The sequence below is a fragment of the Clarias gariepinus genome, chromosome 14, assembly GCF_024256425.1.
Source record: "Clarias gariepinus isolate MV-2021 ecotype Netherlands chromosome 14, CGAR_prim_01v2, whole genome shotgun sequence".
Taxonomy (NCBI): Eukaryota; Metazoa; Chordata; class Actinopteri; order Siluriformes; family Clariidae; genus Clarias; species Clarias gariepinus.
The window spans coordinates 15,421,092-15,445,608 of record NC_071113.1 but is presented as its reverse complement, the minus strand read 5'-3'; the positions used below and the strand labels follow the sequence as shown (position 1 = coordinate 15,445,608).

Here is a 24,517-nt window from a genome sequence, read left to right as displayed (position 1 = left end):
TATTATTAATGCACCTGCAGAAGGGGTGGCCGCCTACAAAGGGAGCCTACTGAGTGAGCGAGGAGCCATAACGATTAGCATAACGAGAGCACGCCAATCACGGGCGCATGCCGTGGCAACCCTCAAGCCTATGACCACAACAAAGCTGTGCTGATATCCAGCACAACAGCACTCGCATTTGTGAAATAATGCTTTGTTTTGGTCCCCAACAATTATTTAGTGTACAGTATCATTCTGGTCACCTGTGCATGCAGAGGCACTTATTGGCTCCCAGTTTCATGTAGAAAAGCATATAATCAGTCGCAGAACCGCTTTGTATACAGTACAGTATGTCAACAAAAGTTACAGTATATTCGGGTTATGTGATTTAAATGTGTAAACACCTTATCAGATAAGCGTCCATGTAAACAGTTAAGCTGGAATCACTTATTGAAATAATTTAAATTAGATAAAGAAAATTGTGTACATCCTCATCAATATCAACTCTAAAATGTTTAAGGGCATTAAAGATGCCATACCACCCACACTGGACTATCAATTTGCATATAGCGCTAATATATTGACATAGGATGGAGTAGCTATTGTGCTCCATTCTATGTTAGAACATCAGGAACACAAACATCTATCTATCTACCAGTAATAAGTCCTTCCTTACTCAGAAAGGAGGTGGAACATCTGGCAGCATGGTGCCCACAACCTGGCACTCACTGTGGTCTGTGCTTATGCTCCAAACAGCCATTTAGAGTATTCTTCCAGGGCTCCAGTAGGAAATTCCACAGTCTTGCTGGAGGACTTTAACATGTGGGCAATGACAGAGATACTTGGAGGGGAGGGATTAGGAGGAATGACCTCTCTGGTCTAAACCTAAACGGTTTTGTTATTGAATTTCTTAGCTAGTCATGGATTGTCCATAACAAATATGATGTTTGAACATAGGGATGCTCATAAGTGTACTTGGTACCGGAGCACCTAAGGCCGAAGTTCATTGATCGATTACGTGATTGTATCAATTGACCTGAGGCCATATAGGTTTAGGTTTAGGTTATTTATTAAGCACATTTATAACAGCCGCGAGACTGACCAAAGTGCTGTACATCTACATCAAAACATTATAAAAAGGCTAAAAGTACACGATACACAGAGCCTAGTAGGCCAGGGAAAACAGATGAGTTTTTAAAAGGGATTTAAAAATAGTCAAACTAGGAGCCATTCGAATATCAATTGGCAAGTCATTCCAAAGACGAGGCCCAAAAGCACAATCACCTCTACACTTAAGTGTGGAATGTGGGATTAAGAGAAGGTTCTGGTCACAGGATCTCAAACTTCTCAATTCAGTACCTCACCAATTCAGTACCTCGCAATTCAGACAAGTAGATGGGTGCTTGCTGGTGTAACGATTTGAAAACAAATAGTAAAATTTTAAAATGAATTCTGAATTGAACAGGACCAGAGAGCCTGGAGGACTGAGAGAGCAGGACTGAACCAATGAAGGGCTTTCAAAAGCGGAGTCACATGATCCCCTTTTTTCTTTTTCAAGAGAAATTTAGCAGTGGCGTTCTAAATCAGTTGAGGATGGGCGATTTGAGATTTAGAAATATCATAATAAAGAGAGTTGCAATAGTCAAGGCGGGTTGTAAAGAAAGCATGAATGGCCATCTCTAGAGTCTTATCAGTGAGAAAAGGTTTAATTTTTGCAAGTGTACGGAGCTGATAAAAGATAGATCCAATCACAGTAGATATTTGTTTATCACGTTTTAGTGTATCATCTAATAGGAAACCTAAATTCCGAACCTGAGAGGATCGAAAGGCTGATCAAGATCAAGATCAGGGGCCTTCATGTGTTCCGAAGGGCCAAAGACTAACACCTCAGTTTTCTTTTCATTAAGGGATAAAAAAATTATGAGATAACTGAAAAATTATAGTCATGGCCAAGCCATAATTTTTCTTTAAAAGTTAAGTAGATTTGTGTGTCGTCAGCTTAAAAGTGGAAAGATACCCCATGTTTCCTAAAAATGGAGCCCAGAGGTAGCATGTACAATGAAAATAGAGTGGGACCCAGCACAGAGCCTTGTGGAAGACCACAGGGAAAAGAAGTTGATGAGATAAAATCTCCTATCTTAACCACATACTGTATTTTCTGTTGGATAAAAATGACCGAAACCACTTTAAGACTATGCCAGAGAAACCCACCCAAGACTCTAGTGTATTATGTAGTATTGAGTGATTGATAGTGTCGAAGGCAGCTGATAAATCTAAAAGAACAAGGACCACAGAATCCCTGTATCAGTGGCTAAAAAGATGTCGTTTAACACATATGTCTTGGATACTCGGGTAAAGAGAGGGGCCAAGTTGTTAACTGATCACCATCTAGTGGTGGGTTGGGTCAGGTGGCAAGGAAGGCTACTGGACAGACCTGGTTAGCCCAAACATGTAGTGCGGGTGAATTAGAAATGTCTAGGGGAGGCCCTTGTCCAAGAGGCCTTCAACTCCCACCTCCAGCTGAGTTTTTCCAGCATCTCTGTAGGAGCTGGGGACATTGAATCAGAGTATTTAATGCTTAAAGCTTTAATTGCTAAAGCTGAAGCTGTGAGCTGTGGTCTTAAGCTTCTGGTGCCTCAAGAGGTAGTAACCCTTGAACAGCGTGGTGGACACCTGTGGTTAGGGAAGCTGTCAGACTAAAAAAGGAGTCCTTCAGGGATATCATATCCCGGAGGACTCTAGAAGCAGTTGCAAGGTACCGGCGGGCTCAAAGGACAGCAGCTGCAGTGGTAGCAGAGGACACTGCTAACCTCGAATCGGGCGGTAGAGAGAGCACTTTGAGGAACTTCTAAACTGACTAATTAACCCTCTGTTGCAGAGACAGAGCTGGAGGATGACGTGGGGGTTGGCGTTGATCTCCCTGATTGAGGTCACTGAGGTAGTCAAACAACTCCACAGTGGCAAAGCCCCAGGAATTTATGAGATTTGTTCGGAAATTCTGAAGGCTCTGGGTGTTAGGGGACTGTCTTAGTTGATACGCCTCTTCAACATTGCATGGAAGTCCGTGACAGTGCCTAAGGAGTAGCAGACTGGGGTGGTGGTTCAACTATAGGGGCATTACACTACTTATCCTTCCTGGGAAAGTATACTCTAAGGTGCTGGAAAAGAGGGTTCAGTCGATTGTCGAACCACAGATTGAAGAGGAACAATGTGTATTCTGTCCTGGTCGTAAAACAGAGGACCATCTTGTCACCCTTGTCATCCTGAAGGGGTCTTGGGAATATGCCCATCCATTCTACATGTGTTTTGTAAATTTGGAGAAGGTATATGATCGGATCCCTTGCGATTTTCTATGGGAAGATAGGGTGAGAGGGTCACTTCCCAGGGCCCAAAGTGAGAGCTGTGTTCGGATTCTCGGCAGTATGTCAGACTTGTTTCCAGTGGGTGTTGGCCTCCATCAGGGCTGTGCCCTGTCACCATTCCTATTGATGATTTTAATAGACAGGATATCAAGGCGCAGGCTTGGAGGAGAGGGTTTCCAGTTTGGTGGGCTAAGGATTGCATCGCTGCTTTTTGCAGATGATATCTTAATGTCATCATTAGCACCTCAAAATCTGTGGCCATGGTAATCAGCAGGAATTGACGAAGTCAAAGAGAGGCGGCGTGAACAGCATGTTTAATAGTGAACAGCAGCTGGTGCGACAACACAAGCATTGTTCCTCTTACATGCTCCTGCACACTTAACCTACTATGGAACTACTGTCCATCATGTGTTGTCCTTTTTACCTTCCTCGGGAGTTCACAACAGTCATAGTCAGCGCCATTTATATCCTGCCTTAAGCAGACACGGACACTGCCTTATGCGAGCTGCGTGAGGCACTTACACAGCACCAAAAACAGGACCAGGTCACTGCGCTTATTCTGGCGGGGGACTTTAACAGCGCCACCCTCAAACGCACAGGCTACATGAGGACGGCTACAAGGCACAAACCCGCCCTCCGTTTGGAAAATCCGACCATGCCGCCATCTTCCTCAAAATACAAACAAAGGCTCAAACAGGAAGTTCCAGTTCAGAGGGAGGTCGCGCGCTGGATGGACCAATCGGTGGCCGCGTTACAGGACGCACTTGATGACGCAGACTGAGACATGTTCCGAAACAGCTCCGATGACATCAGCGTGTTTATGGAAGCGGTTGTGGGATTCATCAGGAAACTAGCAGATGATACCATGGAAAAAAGACTATCAGACATTTCCCAACCAGAAGCCGTGGTGGATAAAACCATTCGCGACACTCTGAGATATCGCACTGCTGCCTATAACGCGGAACTTGCGTCGGGGGACATGGACCTGTACAAGGCTGCGTCATATAACGTGCGGAAGGCGGTGAAAAAGGTGAAGCAGCACTATGGAGGGAAACTAGAGTCACAGCTCCAATAGAGTGACTCTAGGTGCCTGTGACAGGGATTATGAACAATAACGGACTATAAAGCACCTACATCTGGTATAACAAATGCGGACATTACTCTGGCAGACAAGCTAAACACATTCTATGCTCGTGTGAGGCTGCAGCTAAAGATGCTAGCAATGCTAATGCTAGCCACGCTAACGGCTACAGACAGGAAGACACTGCCAGCACTGGAAGCGCGTCGATCATCTCTAAGCATGACGTGAGGAGAGTCTTCAAGAGAGTAAACACAAGGAAAGCAGCAAGACCAGACGGCATCTCAGGTCGTAGTCTCAGAGCCTGCGCAGACCAGCTAGCACCTGTGTTTACAGAGATATTTAACCTCTCTTTATCTCAGTCGGTGATCCCCACATCCTTTAAAGAGTCTATCATTGTTCCTGTTCTGAAGAAACCTCATCCTGCTTCCCTCAACAATTATCGCCCTGTAGCCCTCACCTAAGTAGTAATGAAGTGCTTTAAATGGCTGGTCAGAGACTTCATAATTTCTTTACTTCCTGATACACTGGACCCATTACAGTTTGCATACCTCCCGAACCGCTCTACAAATGATCATCTCTCAGATCAAGGCCATCTCTCATCTCCTACATACATTACTTACTCACCTGGACACTAGGAAAGTGAATTATGTTAAAATGCTCTTCATCGACTACAGATCAGCATTTAAAACCATAATTCCCTCCACACTCACCACCAAGCTGGAGCACCTGGGACTCAACTCATCTATGTGTCAGTGGATCTCCAGCCTTCTAACTGGCAGACCACAGGCAGTAAGGATCGGTGGACATGTCTCAGCCTCTCTCACTTTCAGCACCGGAGCCCCCTAGGGTTGTGTTTTAAGCCACCTGCTGTACTCTTTGTACACCTACGACTGCGTGGCCACTACCAAATCCACCGCTGTCATCAAGTTTGATGACACTGTCGTGGTGGACCTGATCATGAACAATGATGAGACAGCCTACCTAAAGGAGATTTTCCAGAAATCTGGAGAACTGGTGGCAGAGGAACAATCTCCTCCTGAACGTCAGCAAGACAAAGGAGCTGATAGTGGACTTTAGTACAAAGCAGGAGAGGACAGTTATCAACAGGAGCCCAGTGAAGAGAGTGGACAGCTTCTGATACCTCGATGTTCACATCAGGCAGGAACTGTCATGGTCTTGTCACATTAACACCATCGTGAAAAAGGCCCAACAGCATGTCTACCACATGCTTGAGAGACCAAATGCTTGAGAGACTTCAGACTGCCCTCTAAGTTGCTTAGGAATTTGTACTCCTGCACCATAGAGAGCATCCTGATGGGAAACATCACGACCTGGTTTGGAAACAGCACCATGCAGGACAGACGAGCTCTACAGAGGGTGGTGCGATCAGCTGAGCACATCATCCGCACCAAGCTCCCTGACCTGCACTCAATCTACAGCAAGTGGTGCTGGACCAAGGCCAGGAAGATTGTGTAGGACCTTAGCCATCCCAACAATGGACTGTTCTCTCTGTTGCGGTCCCTAAAGGCCAACATGGAGAGACTGAGGAGAAGCTTCTTCCTGCAGACGATAAGGTCTCTCAATCCTAACACAACACAGGACTAATACCATTTTTTTAACATCCAATATTGACTGGGCATTCATGGCCACTATAGACACATTTATGCACACTTGCACTACATATTTATATTTTCATTTCTGGGCCATTGCACAAGACACTTTAATTAGACAGTTTAATAAGACACATTTTATGCATATTTGCACACCCCCAGTCATTTCTAAATTTTTAATTTTTTACAAATTTCTATTTTTTCTGTTTTATTTCTATATTTTGCTATATTGGTATTATGTCCTTATTTGTAAAGTATATTTTACTAGTTAAATTAATTTTTTATCGTATTTCATTTCATTTATTTATTTCTCATGTATAAGCTTTTATTTTTAAGGTCACTGGCAGTCGTATAAGCATTCCACTGCATATTGTACTGTGTATGACTGTGTATGTTACAAATAAAATATGAATTTGATTTGAATTTGATAACCCAAGTGAAGAAGTTTAAGTATCTCAGGGTTTTGTTTACGAGTGATGGACTATTGGAATGTGAGGTTGGCCGGAGAATTGGAGCAGCGAGGGAGTTATTGCAGTCGCTTTACCGCACTGTTGTGATGAAAAGAGAGTTAAGTCAAAAGGAAAAGCTCTCAATCTACCGGTCGATCTTTGTTTCAACCCTCACCTATGGTCCTGAGTGTTGGGTCATGACCGAAAGGACAAGATAGTGAATACAAGCGACCAAAATGGGTTTTCCCCAAGGACTACATAAAGAGATTATATCTCCACACTGGCCTGGGAACGCCTCAAGATTTCCCAGTCAGAGTTAGCTGAGGTGGCTGGGGAAAGGAAAGTTTGGGGTTCCCTCCTGGAACTGCTACCACCGCGACCCGACTTTAGATAAACTGTTGAAGATGGATGGATAGATGGATGGATGGATGAATGATTATTAATCATAGAGCAGCAAACTGGTGACAGGAACATGCGCGCCTAAGGCTCACCCCAGCCTGTATTGATATTAAAGTATTGAAAGAAAGTCAATGCTCACCATGACAGAAAGGTATCAGAACACTCAGTGCATCACAGCCTGCCCTGCATTGGGCTCAGCAGGAAAAGAGTTCAAGATTGTTGATCCAAATTGGACCTTCAAATTCCCCAATGCACCCCTTTCCAAACAATTTCTAAACCACTGAGGCGCCACCCCACAACCCACAGCACTCAAAGAAACCACTGCTAATGTTCTGGTGCTAGACACCATAGCACACCCTCTGAGGTCCTGAGGGGCAAGAGGACTGGACACATCTGATCAAGTTGAATGGAAAATGGTTACACAAGTAAGAACAGAGACCTAACAAAGAAGGACAACCTAGGTTACTTATTGGTCTTCTCCAGTTAACAAGTTACCTGTGCTTTATTTCCACAAAGCATTAACCAGCCAGCAGATAACACACAGTACTTTACTGTATGTAGAACGTTTAAAGCACCAAAATAGTTTGCTGTTTCCTGTACAATATATTAATTACTGTAGCTTTAAATATCACCATTCTTCATACAGATATACAGTATGCAATGCTTTGTATGAATCATGGATAATGCCTTTGGCACTTAGTAATGAACAAGTAAGCATATTTGCAGTGTTAGCTTTTGAATCTCATGTTTCCACATCCTTCTTCCGGGGTTGTCTGACACCTGATTCACAATATTCACGCTAATCCCCGCTCTCAATTTCCATTTTACAACACAACCTATTTTACCAGTTACACAATAATTATGCGATTTCATTAACATTGCATAATATTTTGGATAAATCTGTCTCAGATTTTCATTATATTTCTAAATTAGAGATCTAAAACAACCTAAGCATTAATTACAAAGGCTGTTATATCATGCCCGTGCATCTGGAAATGTAATGGCAATATGCACCACATGGTTTGATTATACTTTAGGATTGCAAAATAAAGAAAGAAAGAAAGAAAGAAAGAAAGAAAGAAAGAAAGAAAAGAAAAAATCACCACAGTAAGTCATCCTTTGATTGCACTGACAAGGGTTTCACAAATTGGGCTAGAGGCCAGCTGGGAAAGATCAGGGAGGCTATATGTCTTATTGATCTAGATCTTTAAAAAAAAAAAATCCATGGCAGTGTATAAAAGACATCAAACTGTGTGATCAATGACAAATCCTCTGAGAAATGTGGGACTATTATCTAATAAAAGTAATCTGTGATCAATAAGGATTTTATAGAAGGTTTCAAGGAGCTTAGCTTTCACAACTAATGAGTAAGCAGAAAATATTTCAAAATTCCTGTTCTTTACATTTTGTTTACTTATTCTATCCAAACCTGGAGAAGTGTGCTTGTAATTTAACACTCCTGGTGAGTAAATTGCTATTAGAGAACTAAAGCGTAACTTGGCTCATTTAGGGCCATCAAGCAACACAGTGTAATGCTTTAACAGATGTCTAATCCTGGGAATTAACCAAGGAGAGGAAGGATGTTGGACTTAAACCAACAAACAGGCTGTCCTAACACTCAGCTTAAAATGTTATTATTGCAAAATATCTAGAAGTACCATAATTAACAGGAACTGTTGCAGGTTTAAAAGTATATATATATATATATATATATATATATATATATATATATATATATATATATATTTTAGAGAAGAATGCTGTTTTTTCAACCCTTTTTCTGACTCGAAACAATTTGCAGGAAAATACCGTAACAAGGAAATAAAGGTGTTTTCCCAAAGATAAGGGCTAATATCTATGCAAATTGAGATATAGTAATTTTTCCGCTTGAAAGTTTGTAAACATTAAACATTATATGTTAATCTTGATTTTTTTTCATCAGTTAAGAGCAGCAACAGCTCGTAACCATAGATTTTGGTGAGACAGGATGACATTAATATTAATAATATTTTAAACATTATCCCACTTGGTCAATGCTATAAGCAACTATATATTTAGATGTACCTTAGTTCACCTGTGTTTAATAGAGCAGGTTATTTTATGTCACATTAACCAGGGTTGTCAGGTTTCATCAACACTTACTGTACAGCCCTATCACATCTTAAAAACCACACAAAAGATCTTAAATTATATAGCGTTTGTTGCAGTTGTCATCTTTGGCCAACGAGAGCGAGTAGAATTCAGTAGAATGCTAACAGGGACAGGGAGGACTCTGCCACATGGTTGCACAACATCTAGAAGGATTAGCAAATGAAAGAAAAAAACATTTAAATGGTTCTTCAAAAGAGGTAATTAGTATTTAAATGAAATGTCAGAATATGTATAGAGTTATGAATGAGGACTTTATGATTAGATTAACATTTTTAAGTGGCTGGATACTCTTGATTAATAAGTAGTAATGTATTACTGATCTAATCACACCACAGGAATAGATAGAGTTAGCACTTTGAGTTACGCCAGGACTTGAGCCCCCAATCTTCCAGTCAGTAACACAGACACTTAACTGCTCAAGTCACCACGTTTTTCCTCCTTATTGCACTTAATCACATCAGTCAGAATAAGGACATATTAATTACTAAACAAAAATGCATACACATGTGGAAGAAAAAACAAAGAACAAATTCCTGTTATAGTATATATTCATGTTGTCCTTGATTACAAGTAGGCTTAATCCTAAATCGAAAATGTATAAATTGCATGCTTCAAAATTGCTTTATTTTTTGTCATTTTATTTTATAGGATTTTTTTTTTAAAAAAGCATGTAGGAATCCCTGTTTTTTAAGGCCAATTAGATTTAGATTAGCAGAGACAATGGTCCTTTGGTTATCTTACTGTCACTCAATAATGGATGCAGCTCTGCACAATTGTACTGTATCAGTTCTTTTTCTATATAGATATATTTAATAAATAGAAGATATATTAAATATATATTTATATATTTAATTCAATTCACAGTTTAGTTCTTTGTAGGCTAAACTTCAATCACATTGACTTGTTTGAGTGTGATCATTTTATATAAACGCCGAACACATTTGAATGGAAGTGATAACCGCCTTTTTCCATGTTCTCATGTGCTAAAAGACAGCCATGATTAGATAGTGTCACTCTTATTGACAGTGGAAGAGAAATGCCTTCCATCCAGCAATTGTTTGATTTATCTACACAGGCTAAATGTATAACAAATACTTATTGTTGTTAATAATCTTTTAAAATGCTAAAAAAAAATTTTTAAATAATAAAATGTATGTTTTACAAAGAAAGGGAACTTAATTATTATTATTTTTTATGAACGCACTTCTTTTATAGTCATAATATGTTTATGACCATAACATGTTTAAAAAATCTGGAGTTTTGGTTATTAAACCTTTTTTGTTCTTATATAGACAAGGTGGCATTTTGTCAGGATGGGATATGATTCAATAAAGTTTGTAAAGACCAGATTAATACATAAATTCTGTTACATAGTTAAAGTAAAAAAGTAGATAAATGAAAAATATATTAAACAAATTTCATAATGTATTTGTTTACACAAATGCACAACCAAATAGCCCTTTTCCCCATATTTACAGATTACTATAAATGATCGATTATATTAAAATAATAGTTTGAGATAAGTTTTCTTGTGAAGGTTGTTAGCTCTCAGCTGCTTAGACCTAAAAAAAAAAAAACACCCGATGGAAAGTTCTTTAGTGAAAATATGTTGTGAGAGAACAAAAAAAGGACGTACCTCACAGACTGCTGTTGTTGGTCCGTGATATGTGTGTAAGCACAAAAGTCTCTGTACACTGCTGGCTGCTGGATGACAGGGAACGGCGAGGAGAACGCTGAAAGCGGTTCCTCCTGTTGAAGTTGTTCCCAGAAGTCCAGGTTCTTTGCCTTTTACGAAGATACTCTTTGTAATTTTTGGTCAGGAGGGTGTAGAGAAAAGGGTTAATGCAGCTGTTGCTGTAGGTCAGGCAGGTGGTAAGATAGTTGATGTTGCGCCTGGCCTTGGTTGAAAGAACCATTTCTGGTTTGAACTGGCCTAGTAGCTGCCAGATCCAGAAGGGAAGGAAACAGGCCCAAAAGAGAAGCACAATTGTAAAAATAAGATATAGCACTTTGTGGTTTGGCAACTTCTGAGTCTGCTTAAAATTCTCTGTCTGTGAGATCCAGTAAGTACGGGCCAGGCAAATGTAAAGGTAGCCAATTATGACACCCGGAGCCACAATGCTGGTGCAGAAAAGGGAGGTGATATAAATCTTGTAAGAAAGAGGACTTAATGTGGTCTGACACATGGATTTTGAATTTTCTGTCTTTAGCTCCACATCAATGATCATGGGAAGGGTTAGAATCAATGAAGCTGTCCACACCAGAATAGCAATGGCCTTACGGTAGCTCTTAGATCGTTTGACTGTGTCCAGTGGCTTGAGAACAGCAAAATAGCGCTCGGTACTCATGACAGTCAGTGTGAAAATGCTTGCATGCATGGTGAGGAAGTCCATACTGATGAGAGTCCGGCATCCCACATCACCAAAGTACCAACCCTTTAAAAAGTGTGTGCACACCACAAAAGGAATAGTGAGCAAGTAGAGGAGATCAGCCATGGCCAAGTTGACAATGTATACGTACATGGAGGCAGCAGAGCGCATTGAGTGGCACATGACCACCAGGGTGTAGATGTTTCCTGACACACCAACAAGACACATGAGGGACAGGATTGTGCCAATAGTGAAGTTTGCAGCCACATCTTCAGTAGATGATGCCACTGGAGTCTCAGTTACATTTGGTATTTTATCGACCATCACCACCAGGGACTCCACTGACGCAGTTGTCATGTCTACATAACAACTAGGTAAAAAGACACAGACAGTGAAGAAATGGGTAAAAGTTGAAAACTTGGAATGTAAAAAAAAAAAAAAAAAAATGAGCAGAAAATGTTTAATCTGTTACCCAGGACAGAAATCAACAGGTTTTTAAATTCGGATAGATTCTAACCAGTTATTACCAGTAATAATAATAATAATAATAATAATAATAATAATAATGCTGTAAATCCAATGAATTAATTTACAGAATGCATGTGCCACACTCTCTGCGATTCCATTAGAAAGGAATTTATCAGGCAGCACAGCGCTAAGAGTTGTGACAGAAAAAAAGATTGAGATTTAATTTTAATAGGATGATGAACTTACCTTGTTTAAATCCCAAAGACTGTTTGCCTCACAGCAGAGAGTGGTTTAGAATTTATAAGGAGCATACTGTAGCACACACTTGTTTAACTCATGATACGTCCAATGAATTTACTCAGAGAACATGCTGACACTCTCTTTAACATATCTCCAGAATATCTGATTCAAGTTTACGTCCACTATACACACAGAAACTAGACTACAGCGTTGCTGTCATCATGGTATAATGCATAATCTGAATGCCTATGTTCAGATGAGTCATAGGCAGGTGCTTCATCCCTGTGGAAGAACTTCTGCTCTTCTTTATCACTTCACATACTTTCTCAATTGTCTTGATGGCAGATCTCACAGAGGCTGACAAATTATGAGGCTGACAAAAAAAGCCAAGTTAGTCTTGAGTATTCCAAGGGAAGCGAACACTTTGAGGTACAGCTGGATTTTCTGCTGACAGAATGCATGTCTGTGTGGAGTAGAGAGAAAAGGCGAGAGAGAGAGAGAGAGAGAGAGAGAGCCATTCACACACTAATGCGGAGTGGGAGGGGCTAGGGAATCAAAGGTTGGAGGAGCAGAGGGAGAGAAAAAAAGTGACAGGATTAGGGAAAGAGAGGGCAAGGACTGTGGGCTGGTATTTTGGAAATGAATCTGTTTCTTAATGCTTGCTATAACTGACCGACAGATTGACAGATAGGTCACCCCAAAACATTCAAAATGCAAATGCATGCATTCTTTTATTATATGAAATTAATCATCCATAACATTGATTTTTTTTCTCTGATATGGTTGTAGGGGAGACAGAGGATATTCCAAAAAGGTTGACAGACTCATTAGACAGAGCACCAGTTCATCACAGCCTAACATACAGATACACATACAAATTTGAAGACTGAATAATATCATTACAAGAGAAATGTAGATGTTATGTTAGTTTCTGATAAGCAGATTTATCAACATTTTAAAAGCATTAAAGACATAGAGAGCAATGTTGGCACATGTAAAGTATATTGCACCCAAATGTGGTGATCATAAGCTGGCACTCATTCATGCACTTTTGCCAATAATGTGATGATGTCGATGCTACTGTGAGACCAAATGAATTCTGACAGCCTTATTAAAGATAATTTACATTCCTTTTTCTTTTACTCTCTATTTCTCACAGGGGAAGAGTGACACACATATATGTTATTACTATAATTCAAGCCAACAAGCCAACTACAACCTGATATATTTTCAGAAAGATTTTTTTTTAAATATACCATATACCTTATGTGCCAAACCACCTTATTTGGACAAAATGTTCCTTTCAAATATCACTTCCAAGTAGGACCTTCACAACCATCCAACATTTATTCTTGTAGAGAATCATCTGATAGCATCTACACTCCAGTCAAACTGAATGAAATCCATGACATTGAGTGACAACGGGGATGTGCTTCCTGAACACAATCTTTTGATGTGCATGGAGTGCCAAGGAGAGTTCTATTCACCTATATGCCTATACAGCCCTCTCCAGGTCCTCAACACTGATGAGTTTGGTTATGGCACAACATTCCACAACATTCCTCCCTTCGTGCAGTATTTATGCTAATTGCTTTGAGCCATGGTATCATGTTCCAGCTTTCATCTGCTGCTCTGCTGTTTAGGACTGGCACTTCAGTGTTAAAATTTTCCAAAATGGCCCTACAAGTGGTCTATATACCTGTTCATAATGACTGCTATTGAGTCACTTCTCAAAAAAAAAAACATGCCATGCTAAACATTTTTATAATGATAAAACAACTATGGCTTTTACATATCCTGATTTGGTGTTAATAGAGAACGTGGAATGCATGATACAACCCCATGCTGCCCTCTAGCATTTGGCAAGAGAGGTGCAAGTACAGTAAATCATCACTCTGTCCTTTATTTAATATAGCATTAAAGTATATACAGGCCCACCCACAACTCTGTGAATCAGTTAGAATCAAAACATAGGAAAACCAAAATCAGCAACACACAAACCAAAAATGAAAAACAAACAAACAACAAAAAATCATGTCCTATTTTTCCATTTTAAGAGTTCTGAGAGACTAGAGGATGGCATTTGTTACTCTAGGTTTGTACACTCAGTTACTCACTCATCGTCTATAACACTTTATCCTGTATACAGGTTCACAGCGCCCGGGATTCTACAGTATCTCAGGAGGCTTAGGGCACAAGGTAGAGTACACCCTGGGGTCCCAATCCATCGCAGGGAACAAACACACTCATTCACTTCAGGCAATTTGTGAACAGCAGTTAGCATATTGTGTAGGTCGTTGGACTATGGGATGAAACCGAAGTACCCGTAGTAAACCCATCAAGCACGGGGAGAACATGCAAACTTCATACATACAGATCAAGCCTGGCCAGGAATCCAACCTGGACGCTGGAGGTGCAAGTGCTAACCACTACACCACCGTGCCACCACCGTGTTTAATAAACAATGCATCAAAAAAAATCCCCTTTCTAAAAAAAAGAAGAAAAAAAATCCATTAACAAAATGACTCACTCAGCATGACACTATACTGTAGATCCCAGAGGGATGCTACTCCAAGTGCACTTTCTCGTATTGTACAGGGTGTCTATTTTAGGGTTATTATGAAGAGGGTTAAACAAATGTACAGCAACAACCTTAACAGCAACCTTTCCCAATGCTGGTCAAAGCGTCCCAGCACTCCATGTGCCAGGCCCCAGGCCAACTCGCAGATACTAGTCCAACAGTCAACACCCAGTTGCAAACACTCATGTGAAGTGACCCAGAGTGCAACTGAGTGTTTGACTTGGCACACAGTGAGCATTCACAGGAGGATTTCACCAAGCTGAGAAAGTCTGAACAGAATAATAATAAATATTAGTTTTGCAGGGTTGCATTAGTTTAGCAAGGGGTCATGACTTTAAATGTCAGGAAAAAACTCATTACAGCCTGGGATATGAGACAGCTGATTATTTGCTACATTGAACAGGTTTAGAGAAAGAACAGGACACAAAGCATGATCTCTGTGCAAGTACTGATAAACACAAGCTGACACACGCTCATCTTATTATGCTGACATCTACAGTATCACACCTCATATTTTAACAGAATCATTAAATACATTGTTATACCAGACAAGGAAGAAAAGAAAATATTTTAAAGCACTTTTGGATTCTAATTGGCCAATGTCAAGAGAGTGCCTCCAAAGCACTTGCATATTTGCTACTCAAAAAGGCAGGATGTTGCACGTAGAATAACATTTTATCTATCAAAAGGTAAAAAAAAAGGACATTACAGTTTAGTCTTGTGCAACATAATGAATAAATCTTTACATGAAATGACATTGTCACAATATCCAGTGAAATTTATTTAGAAGCCACATGCAAGCCATGCACACTTGGCCTGATATCTGATATCTTCAAGTTTGTGTTACACAGTAGTCATTTTATTATTGTCTCCCATCTCTTAAGCCTGAATGCTGGTAATAGTTGATTTCCAAGTCTTTTTTAGACTGCTGGTCTGTTTTGCCGATTGCATGATTTATAATTCCTGATGAGCTACACATTAAAGCTCATATAAATAAATTGTAAGTGTCATATCTACAGTACGTCTAATGTTTATTTTAAAGAACCGCATGGTCTAGTTTAAATAATTTTATAAGAATAGTTGTTTAACTGAAGTTTATTTTGGCATGATAAAATGAAACATATCTGTGTGTCATAGTTTTAATGATTTCCTTATTGTAGTCAGTCTCCCATAAGTTCTCCCGTCTTTAGACCCGTCCCAGGTGACTTCCCAGAAAGCTTAGGTTTTAGTGACTGATATGCGATTGTAATCAGATGAAAATCAAATTGAAATACAAGTGTGGAAGTGTTTATTTTCCAGCCAAAGGCTAGTGTTTAAAATAACATACTTCTCACCTTGTACTTCTCCCACTTCTTGATAAATTAAACAAAGCAAAATATGCTGTAAGTTAATTTTTATTCATTTAAAATACTTTGCACTTTTTTTTTTGCATATTATTATATTAAATTATTGTAAACAGGTGGATACAGACAAGCAAAAGATTTGGCCCAGAAATGTACTGTATAAATTCCTACAAAACAGCTCCAAAATTCTGCAAATTTAAAAAGTATTCTGTTTTCTTTCTTCTTTCTTTATTTTATTTCTTTGCAGAAAGAAAGAAAACTGTTATACTGTATGGATAATTACAACTTTTCACTTGAGTTGTAGCATTGTTTCTGTATACTAAAATACACTTGTGCATGAAGTGAGATCTTATTGCTGTAGGTGAAAGTATGGGCTTTCTGTAAAGTTTGAACACAGAACAGTTGATGTTTAGCTTTATAAAACTGATCAATAAGAAATTAAAGCACAGGTAGAGGTGGGTAAGGTTTTTTAGGTTCTCCCAAAATAAGAAAAATGTTGTAGCCCTATTTCTACTGAATCGAAGATAGGAAGAAGATACATTTTTATATTATATATATATCTACTTCAGAAAAGCCCATGTTAACAATTTTAGCTTAGTACTTTGAATGACATTTATCTTAGCCAGAACCTTCCCAGAGGCATTAGCATGACATCACACCAGTAGCTTCCCAGGTTCTCTGGTCAAATCAGTTGTAGCAACCTGTCCTCACACAGTGGATAACATTAGTGCATGTGAGTGGAGTGTGAGAAGATGTTGAACAGAGCACAAAGCAACTTTTTTCTTTTTTTAAAGGAGGGAATGTCACCATGTGTCCTGCACCAAATTACCTCTAGTACTGCTAACACCATGGCCTTGAAGCATGCCCAAGCCTGACACAGTCGTACACAGTCACCCAATATAATACAGTCAAAATGGCAGACTGGCAAAATGGCAGACTCCTCTGGGTGCTCCAGTTTCATCCCACCATGCAAAGACATGCAGATAAGGCTAATTGGTCTCCAAATTGCCTGGAGCATGTGAAATAACTGTGTGCATGCATGCTTGTGCCCTGTAATGTACCAGCACCCCATCTAGGGTGTACCTATACAAGGTGTGGTCTAGTCCCCTATTTCCCTATTGTGTGATTTGTAATTACACAACTGTCACTTAATCACGTAAATAAATATAAATATAATTTAAATACAAAACAGTTTTAAATGATTTCATTTAATAAGGTAATAAAAGCTGTACAAACTTGCCTATTCCTATAAAAAATATAATTGCCCCAAAACCTAATAACTGGTTGTGCCATCCTTGGTGGCAACAAATGCAATCAAATATTTATGATAACTTTCAAAGAGTCTTTTACATTTACAGCTTGAGGTCATGAACTGATGGCTGGGCTTTCTCCTTGGAAGTTCTGTTAGAGTACAGAATTCATGGTTCCATCAAATGTCCAGCAAGTCATTCAGGTCCTGAAGTTGCAAATCAGCGCCAGACAATCACACTGCCACCACCATGTTCGACTGTTGGTATGATGTTTTTTTTTTTTTTATAAAACACTGTGTTTTTCATTTCAAATGTAATAACACACACTTTCCAAAAGGTTTAGCCTTTGACTTATTGGTTTGCGTCTTGGGGATATTTAAGATATTTTTGGAAAATGTGAGATTTCTTTTCGGTCAGCAGAGGCTTTTCATAGTAATGGATTCTATTTTGGCCACAAATGGCTCTATATTGGGTCTAAATTGTTGCATTAAAAAAAAAAAAAGGTTGGCTAGCCCACCATCCCTGGGTGAAAATAGAAACTGTCACAGACTTGATTGATTAAGTACACAATGTCCAACTACAAAATACACAAAAACAAAGAGCTATGGATGAAGGATAATGCAACTGATCAGATCTTGTGACATAATAGATCGCATTTATTGTCAGAATAGTAACATATTTTACTGTTGCTTTCCTCTAATTAATATTAGTACCGATCAGCTGCCACTGCTTAAATATATTCCCCAATTATGGACTGATAAAATCTTTATGCAGTAGAGGCAATGTTTCTCCTCCCAAATGACTTCATGTTTGTTGTTCTTCTTGCAATTAATTAAAGCTGCAAATGGTTTGTGATCATCTACAGAATATTACTCAGTTGGTAACTTATATAATAATCATAACTTTGTAAGATCTTCAAGATTAGACCAAAACAACAGGAACTTTGTAAAATGGCAGACAGTGCTCTGTGAATATTTGAACTAACAGTGACATGGTGCTACAGAGCTCCCTAGACAAAAGTCTAAACGGATCTTTTTGAGTGCAGCACATATAATGGATAAGGAGTCTGAAACAGGGATTTATTTAGCCTGAAGCAAAGGATCCTAAACGAAGGATTAGTGACTCTGAGCAGAACAAACAGTGATCAATCTGGACTGAGGATTGAACATTGATTGGCCCCTTGAAAAAATATGATTTGCATAAAAAAATCAAACAGTCTTTCCAGCATACATTGGTTGGAATTTTCCCAAGTGTAAGAAGCAGGTGCTAGACAAGAAAGCCAAAACCCAAAACAAAATTCCCAGAGTTATCACATATTTTTCTTATTGTTTAAAGCAGCCAAGTCTTAAACAAAGAATTTCCTTTAAATTTACTGTGACTGCTGCTCACACTGAAATTATTTAGAAAAGTTCAAATAATCTGATTGTCATTACTATTTCCTACTTAAGCAGCACTGCTATGTCAAAAAAAAAAAAATCAAATCAATATGACATGATTTCTTCAGCAAAGTGCTATTTGGGAATAGGTCTGGTGAAAATGTTGAAATTGCTTTCTCTGTCAGTTATTAATTATCCCTGGTGTGGTTTGGTCTGACAAATTGTCTTTGTGTGCATGCATGCGTGCGTGTGTGTGTGTGTGTGTTTAATTTTATTCAGTATAGACAAGCTATGAAATCTTTGCACTTTTTGTATGCCAAGAGCCTATTTTTTAATGTTCAGTTAAAGACTATAATAAAAGGCTAAGATGGGAAGCTGTAGTATATGCAAGATTTCACACGCACGCACGCACGCACGCACACACACACACAAACACACACACACACAAATGCCAAACATAATCATTAAAAACACAAATGCAGTGTGGGATTTGTGGTATCCTTTAAAGAATTACTCACTGTAATCCATAATAGATTAATTGTTGAGCTTTTGTCAGCTGTTGCATTTTTAGATTAAGCTGAACACATGCTGATGTCAATCTACGCCGCTCTTAATCAAAGATATAAATATCTAAGTCTAAATTGTAGGTTACTCTAGTATACACAATATAAGTAACAGTTGGTGCCATACACTGTTTAATTAGGCGGAATTTTGAAATAATATACACAGCTCCATAAATAGTCTTAAGAAATGAATGATTCTTCTGCAAACTGGCAAATAAATGCCCTTATTCCTTTGATCAAACTCCAACTCTTCATAAACTCTGCATAAAGGTTATTTTGCAGATTCTCATTATTTGTTCTCCTATAAATTCATGGTTTTTGAGGTGGGATTTTTTCTTTTCTTGGCAACAGCAGACCCCTAATGTTGTATTATGTCATATAGTTTCAACTGGGTCGTGATGTCATCCACAAAAGACTGCATCAACATTGCATTCAAAAATTAAGGTTGGCATAACATTGAATGAATAAAGTACTGTACAATCTCAAAACAAGAGAATATCAACATTTATCAAGTATCTGTCAGGTAATAACGCTACTTTAAATATTTTTTCTGCATAATGTCTCACCACATTACATATGTGGTCCATTAAGTTTGGAACTGATTTCAGAAATCCTGCCCAGACAACCAGACAAAACACAACATCTTTCCACAGTGTGTATTTACTGTATCTCAGGGTTTTTTGTGTGTTGTAGCATTATCTCTCTGTACAATATCACTGTATAGTAAGGTGCAATAAGGCTTCCGGAAACAACAATACCAATGTTAGTGATAGCAGCTGCAAGAGGCAAAGGAGAAGTATCGAAGTATCAAGGTAAAACCTCTATTACTATTATCTATATAGCTATAGCTAATATTACTACTGTATATTATCTATAGTTCATAAACTGCATAATGTCATGGGGAGCATATAGACAACCTCAGGAAGCTCAGGGCATCAGAATGAGTACACAGTAGATGAGGTTCCAATTTAGCAGTTCAAGTACATACAGGCACACACAGACTAGAAGCAATTTGGAAACACCAACCACTCCCAAACCCTAAATGAGTGAGGAGACTACTAAGCACAAAGCCACTGCAACACCAGAGGTGAAACAAAGCTTATTAAAGAACATGATGCAGGAATATCAGTAATGATGGTATTGCTCATAATTTAGGCATGTTGCACTCTACTGCATATGTCAGCTACACTGCAGTATCCCACATACATTAGCTATCTTTGTAACTGCAGAATATCCAGTTTCACAGAACAGATCTTGGACATCAATAGTAAATACCTTTTTTCCCCTGCACCTCAGCTGCGTCTAAACTTAATGATTTAGTAAACCCTAGTTCTGCAGTATTTGTCTTTTGACTCAGGGGATTCATTTTGTAGCATTTGTTGTTTGACAAATCAATATATATATATATACACTGTATGCATTTGGTAGTCTCAGCAGCAGGTTCCTTGGTGGACCAGAATCTCACATTCAGCACTCTCATTGCCAAGACCTGATCATACAGTAGCATCAGCTTTGTCGTCAAAAGGAGGAAAATAGCGACTATGAGGACGTATTTTAATTCACAAATTACTGTTGCCACAATGTTTTGACAACCAAAAATTTCTGTGGTACTTGCATCTGCCTAAATAATGGTAAAGGAATAGACCAAAATAGGTGAAAATATTAAGAATATAATATTTAAGCCCGACATAAAAAAGATTTTAAAAAAAATGGAGTATATCTTAAATTATACTCAACATTTGAAAAACTGTAAGTACATTTCCTCTAACAGCACCACACAATGGAGTACCTGCAAAAGTTTATAACTTTATCACAATCCTTAGTAAAGCTCCCAGAAGTAAATATTTATGACAATAATTTTTTGATCAAAACTATGATTAAAACTAATCCTGAGGGTTTGAGGACAAATACACAGGCTGCACTTTTTCTGTGTGGTATACTGTACAGTATATACATTACAACAGTTTAACGTTACACATTACTGTTTGTGGCAGATTAGAAAAAATTAGCCAGGATTCACATTAAAAAATATATATATATATATTTGTCACATTCACAGGCTAATTTTAGTACGATATACAGTGAAATGCTTAAACGATCGCTCGTGACCTTAAAAAGCAAGATTATCAATAAGAAATAAATTATGGAATAAATTAAGAATAAAATATTAAAAAACTTTAGCTGTAAAACATATAAAAGATGAGAAGAAAATATAAAATATAAAAAAACATAGATTTACAAACTATAGATGATGTGGCTGTACAAATATGGAAAATATAGAAACTGTTGTGGAAATTACACCTTTTACACCATTTACACCTTTATTTTTTGTACTGTAATTTGTGAAAAGTCAATGTGATTTGTGATGAAAAAAATTAAAAAGACAAAGTTTTAAAGCACTGCATATCACAAAGGAAAAATAGAAAAATTAGAAATGTAAATACAGGAAACTCTGCTCAGGCAGAGCGATAAATGCAGCGCTGAATGGGGAATTATAGTGCTGCTGTTTCACGCCTCCTGATGTTACTGCCACAGATTCCCCTCCACATAAAACCAGACATCTTCCCTTGCAATGCAGCATGAAAATAATCTTTTGGACTGCCTTATCCAGTCTCTGCCGTCATCTGCTATGATGTCCTCACATTCTGCTTCCATGGCAACCAGCTGTTTTAGAGAACTGATTGATCATTGGTAGAGCTAATGCTTTCAGCCTTTACTCTCCATTTGTGAATGTCAAGATTTACCTGAGAGCAGTTTCTCAATTCCAGACACAATTACAGAAAGATTTATTAAAAAATATCTAGACAATACGGTCAACATATTACGACAACTGGTTGCACACTATTTAGGTTGAACTATTACCACCTTAAATAGGTGTTAAGTTTAACTGTTTTCATCTATACATTTACATTTACATTTAGGCATTTGGCAGACGCTCCTCACTATACAGCCTCGCTATACAGCCTTGTGTGCCAGAGAATAAAAATTTGACTATATATATATATATATATATATATATATATATATATATATATATATATATACACAATCTGACTACTATTAAAGAAAAACAGTGCAACCATTGTCATAATATGTGAAGCATATTTGCCTATTTCTAGACATTTAAGCTCTTGCAAAATTATAACACTGGTCATGTGAAAATTATTGTGCAAACTGCATATCCGATACATATCCATGATTTCTTTACAGCTCTTGGCTGGTTAATGCTTCTAGGTTTCTACACTGCAAAAAGTAACATCTAAGCTAATAAATTTATCTTCTACTTCTAAAGATTACAGGATGACAAATATATATTTTTTTCATTTTTAATACCAATTTTACAGTATTATTTTATTGTCAGATAATGTTCCTAATTTTAAGCATTCAGTTCTAGAAAGAAGCAAAAAATTCTGGCAAAACAACATTGAAAGCTTTAAGATGGGTACATTTGTCCATAAACAGGCTAAGAAATATGATATTCCCATACAAATTTACACAATTTAATATTTGGGTATACATGTCCATATATCAGAAAAAGAACAACGCAGATCACCAACTATGCACCACTAAACTGGTAAAAGGATCTTAAGCACCCAAGGCTCACATAGGGCAGCCCATCTGGTCAAAAGCCAAAACAGCAAAATTGTCAGCAAAAAAGTCAATGCTGGCTCATGAGCCTCCAAACTCATCAGATCCCATTTAAATCAGGCATCCATGGAATGTGCTGGACAAAGCCATGGAGCGCCCAAAAACCAAAACCCACAGTGCCCGAAGGATCCTGATGCAGGACAGCCCAGGACACCCCAAAGGGTCAGAGATGTTATATAATAACTGTAATATAATACAATACTATGCTGTAAATAGGATACATATTCCGCATAATATATTGTTATTATACTGTATATAAGAACCAATTTCATATATGCACCATATGCGCCACATTTTCCAAATTCACATACAGTCTGTCAATATATATATATATAGAAATATTATATTTCTATATGGGTTTTATTTTTATTTACATTTAGGCATTTGGCAGATGCTCTTATCCAGAGCGACATACATTTTTATCTTATTACACATCTAAGCAGTTGAGGGTTAAGGGCCTTGCTCAAGGGCCCAACAGTGGCAAATTGGTGGTTGTGGGGTTTGAACCTGGGATCTTTCAAACCATAGTCCAGTTGTAGGTTTCTAAATAAGTCTTGAAAGGTTACCCTATAGTAACAAAGCCTTTAGTCTTTTTTTAAAGTGTGTTTATGCACTTGGAGAAAACAGCGGATAAGATAGACATCTTCTATTGGTTGTCATCGGCATTATGCTCATAGCACTAGTGGAACAACAGCAAAAAAGCCAGGGTTGGACCCAATAAAAGTTGTTGCTTGAGTTGCTTAAAATTTCTTTGTGTGTTTGTTGGGTTTTGATTTTTAAATCAGAACGTATCAGTCATGGAAATTTTGAACTGAACTCCATCAAGTTTTCTTAGTTCTTGAGAGACTACCAGACTGTTAAACCTTCTGGATGTTTCAAAGGTCATAGTGCATTTTTCTTTGCTTATAACACAGTGAATTGGTCTGAAGATCACACCAGAGATAACTTCCAGAATTGTATATACTGTATATTCCATTGTGTGTGTGTGTTTTAAGCAATAATTTGATTATGGTTTATCATTCATATTGAATGAAACTGTATAAAAGTGTATACAATTGGCTTCTGAGTTATGCATAATTTTAACAACATATGAGATAAAGTTTAGTGTTTGGAAGAGAAAATAGTGGAAAGATGTTTGTTCATAACATATACTGTAAGTTAATCTGAGACATACATACAGTCTCCTAAATCGATCCACCATGGATCTTGGAGGTGGGCAGAATAATGTTACATATACATTATTTATTTAGTAAATCATTCATTCATTCCTTTATCTACAGAAAGTGCACAAGCATGCCATGCAAACACACACACACACACACACACACACACACACACACACACCATTGATCATATGCAATATGCATGTTTCATGCCGTTGGACAATAAAATAAAACTGTAAACCTTTATGACTAGACTGCCTAATGCACATGCAAATTGTGTTCCTCCTGATACACCTCTCAGACAACTGTTGCATTTGATGCAATGTTTATAAGATTAAACAAGAAATGCACATTATCAAGATATAGCACAGACATAAGAATCAGATAGTGCCATTCAAAAAGGAAAGGATTAAGATAACAAAAGCTTCTAACGTAATTCTATTTAAAGAAATAATCCCACCCACAAGATAATTAAAGAACTTAAG

General features: G+C 38.1%; 1 protein-coding gene across 1 annotated transcript in view; it reads right to left on the bottom strand.

Moving 5' to 3' along the window:
* LOC128540875 (urotensin-2 receptor) overlaps positions 1-12,580 on the bottom strand; it is a 33,032-nt gene extending 20,452 nt beyond the window's left edge. Inside the window, exons 1-2 of the mRNA XM_053510861.1 lie at positions 12,115-12,580; positions 10,668-11,770 (exon numbers count right to left, since the gene is read on the bottom strand). Coding sequence (XP_053366836.1) covers positions 10,669-11,757 — 1,089 coding nt within the window. The 5' untranslated portion in view covers positions 11,758-11,770; positions 12,115-12,580 and the 3' untranslated portion in view covers position 10,668. The remainder of the gene's footprint in view (positions 1-10,667; positions 11,771-12,114) is intronic.
* Positions 12,581-24,517: the final 11,937 nt, after the last annotated feature.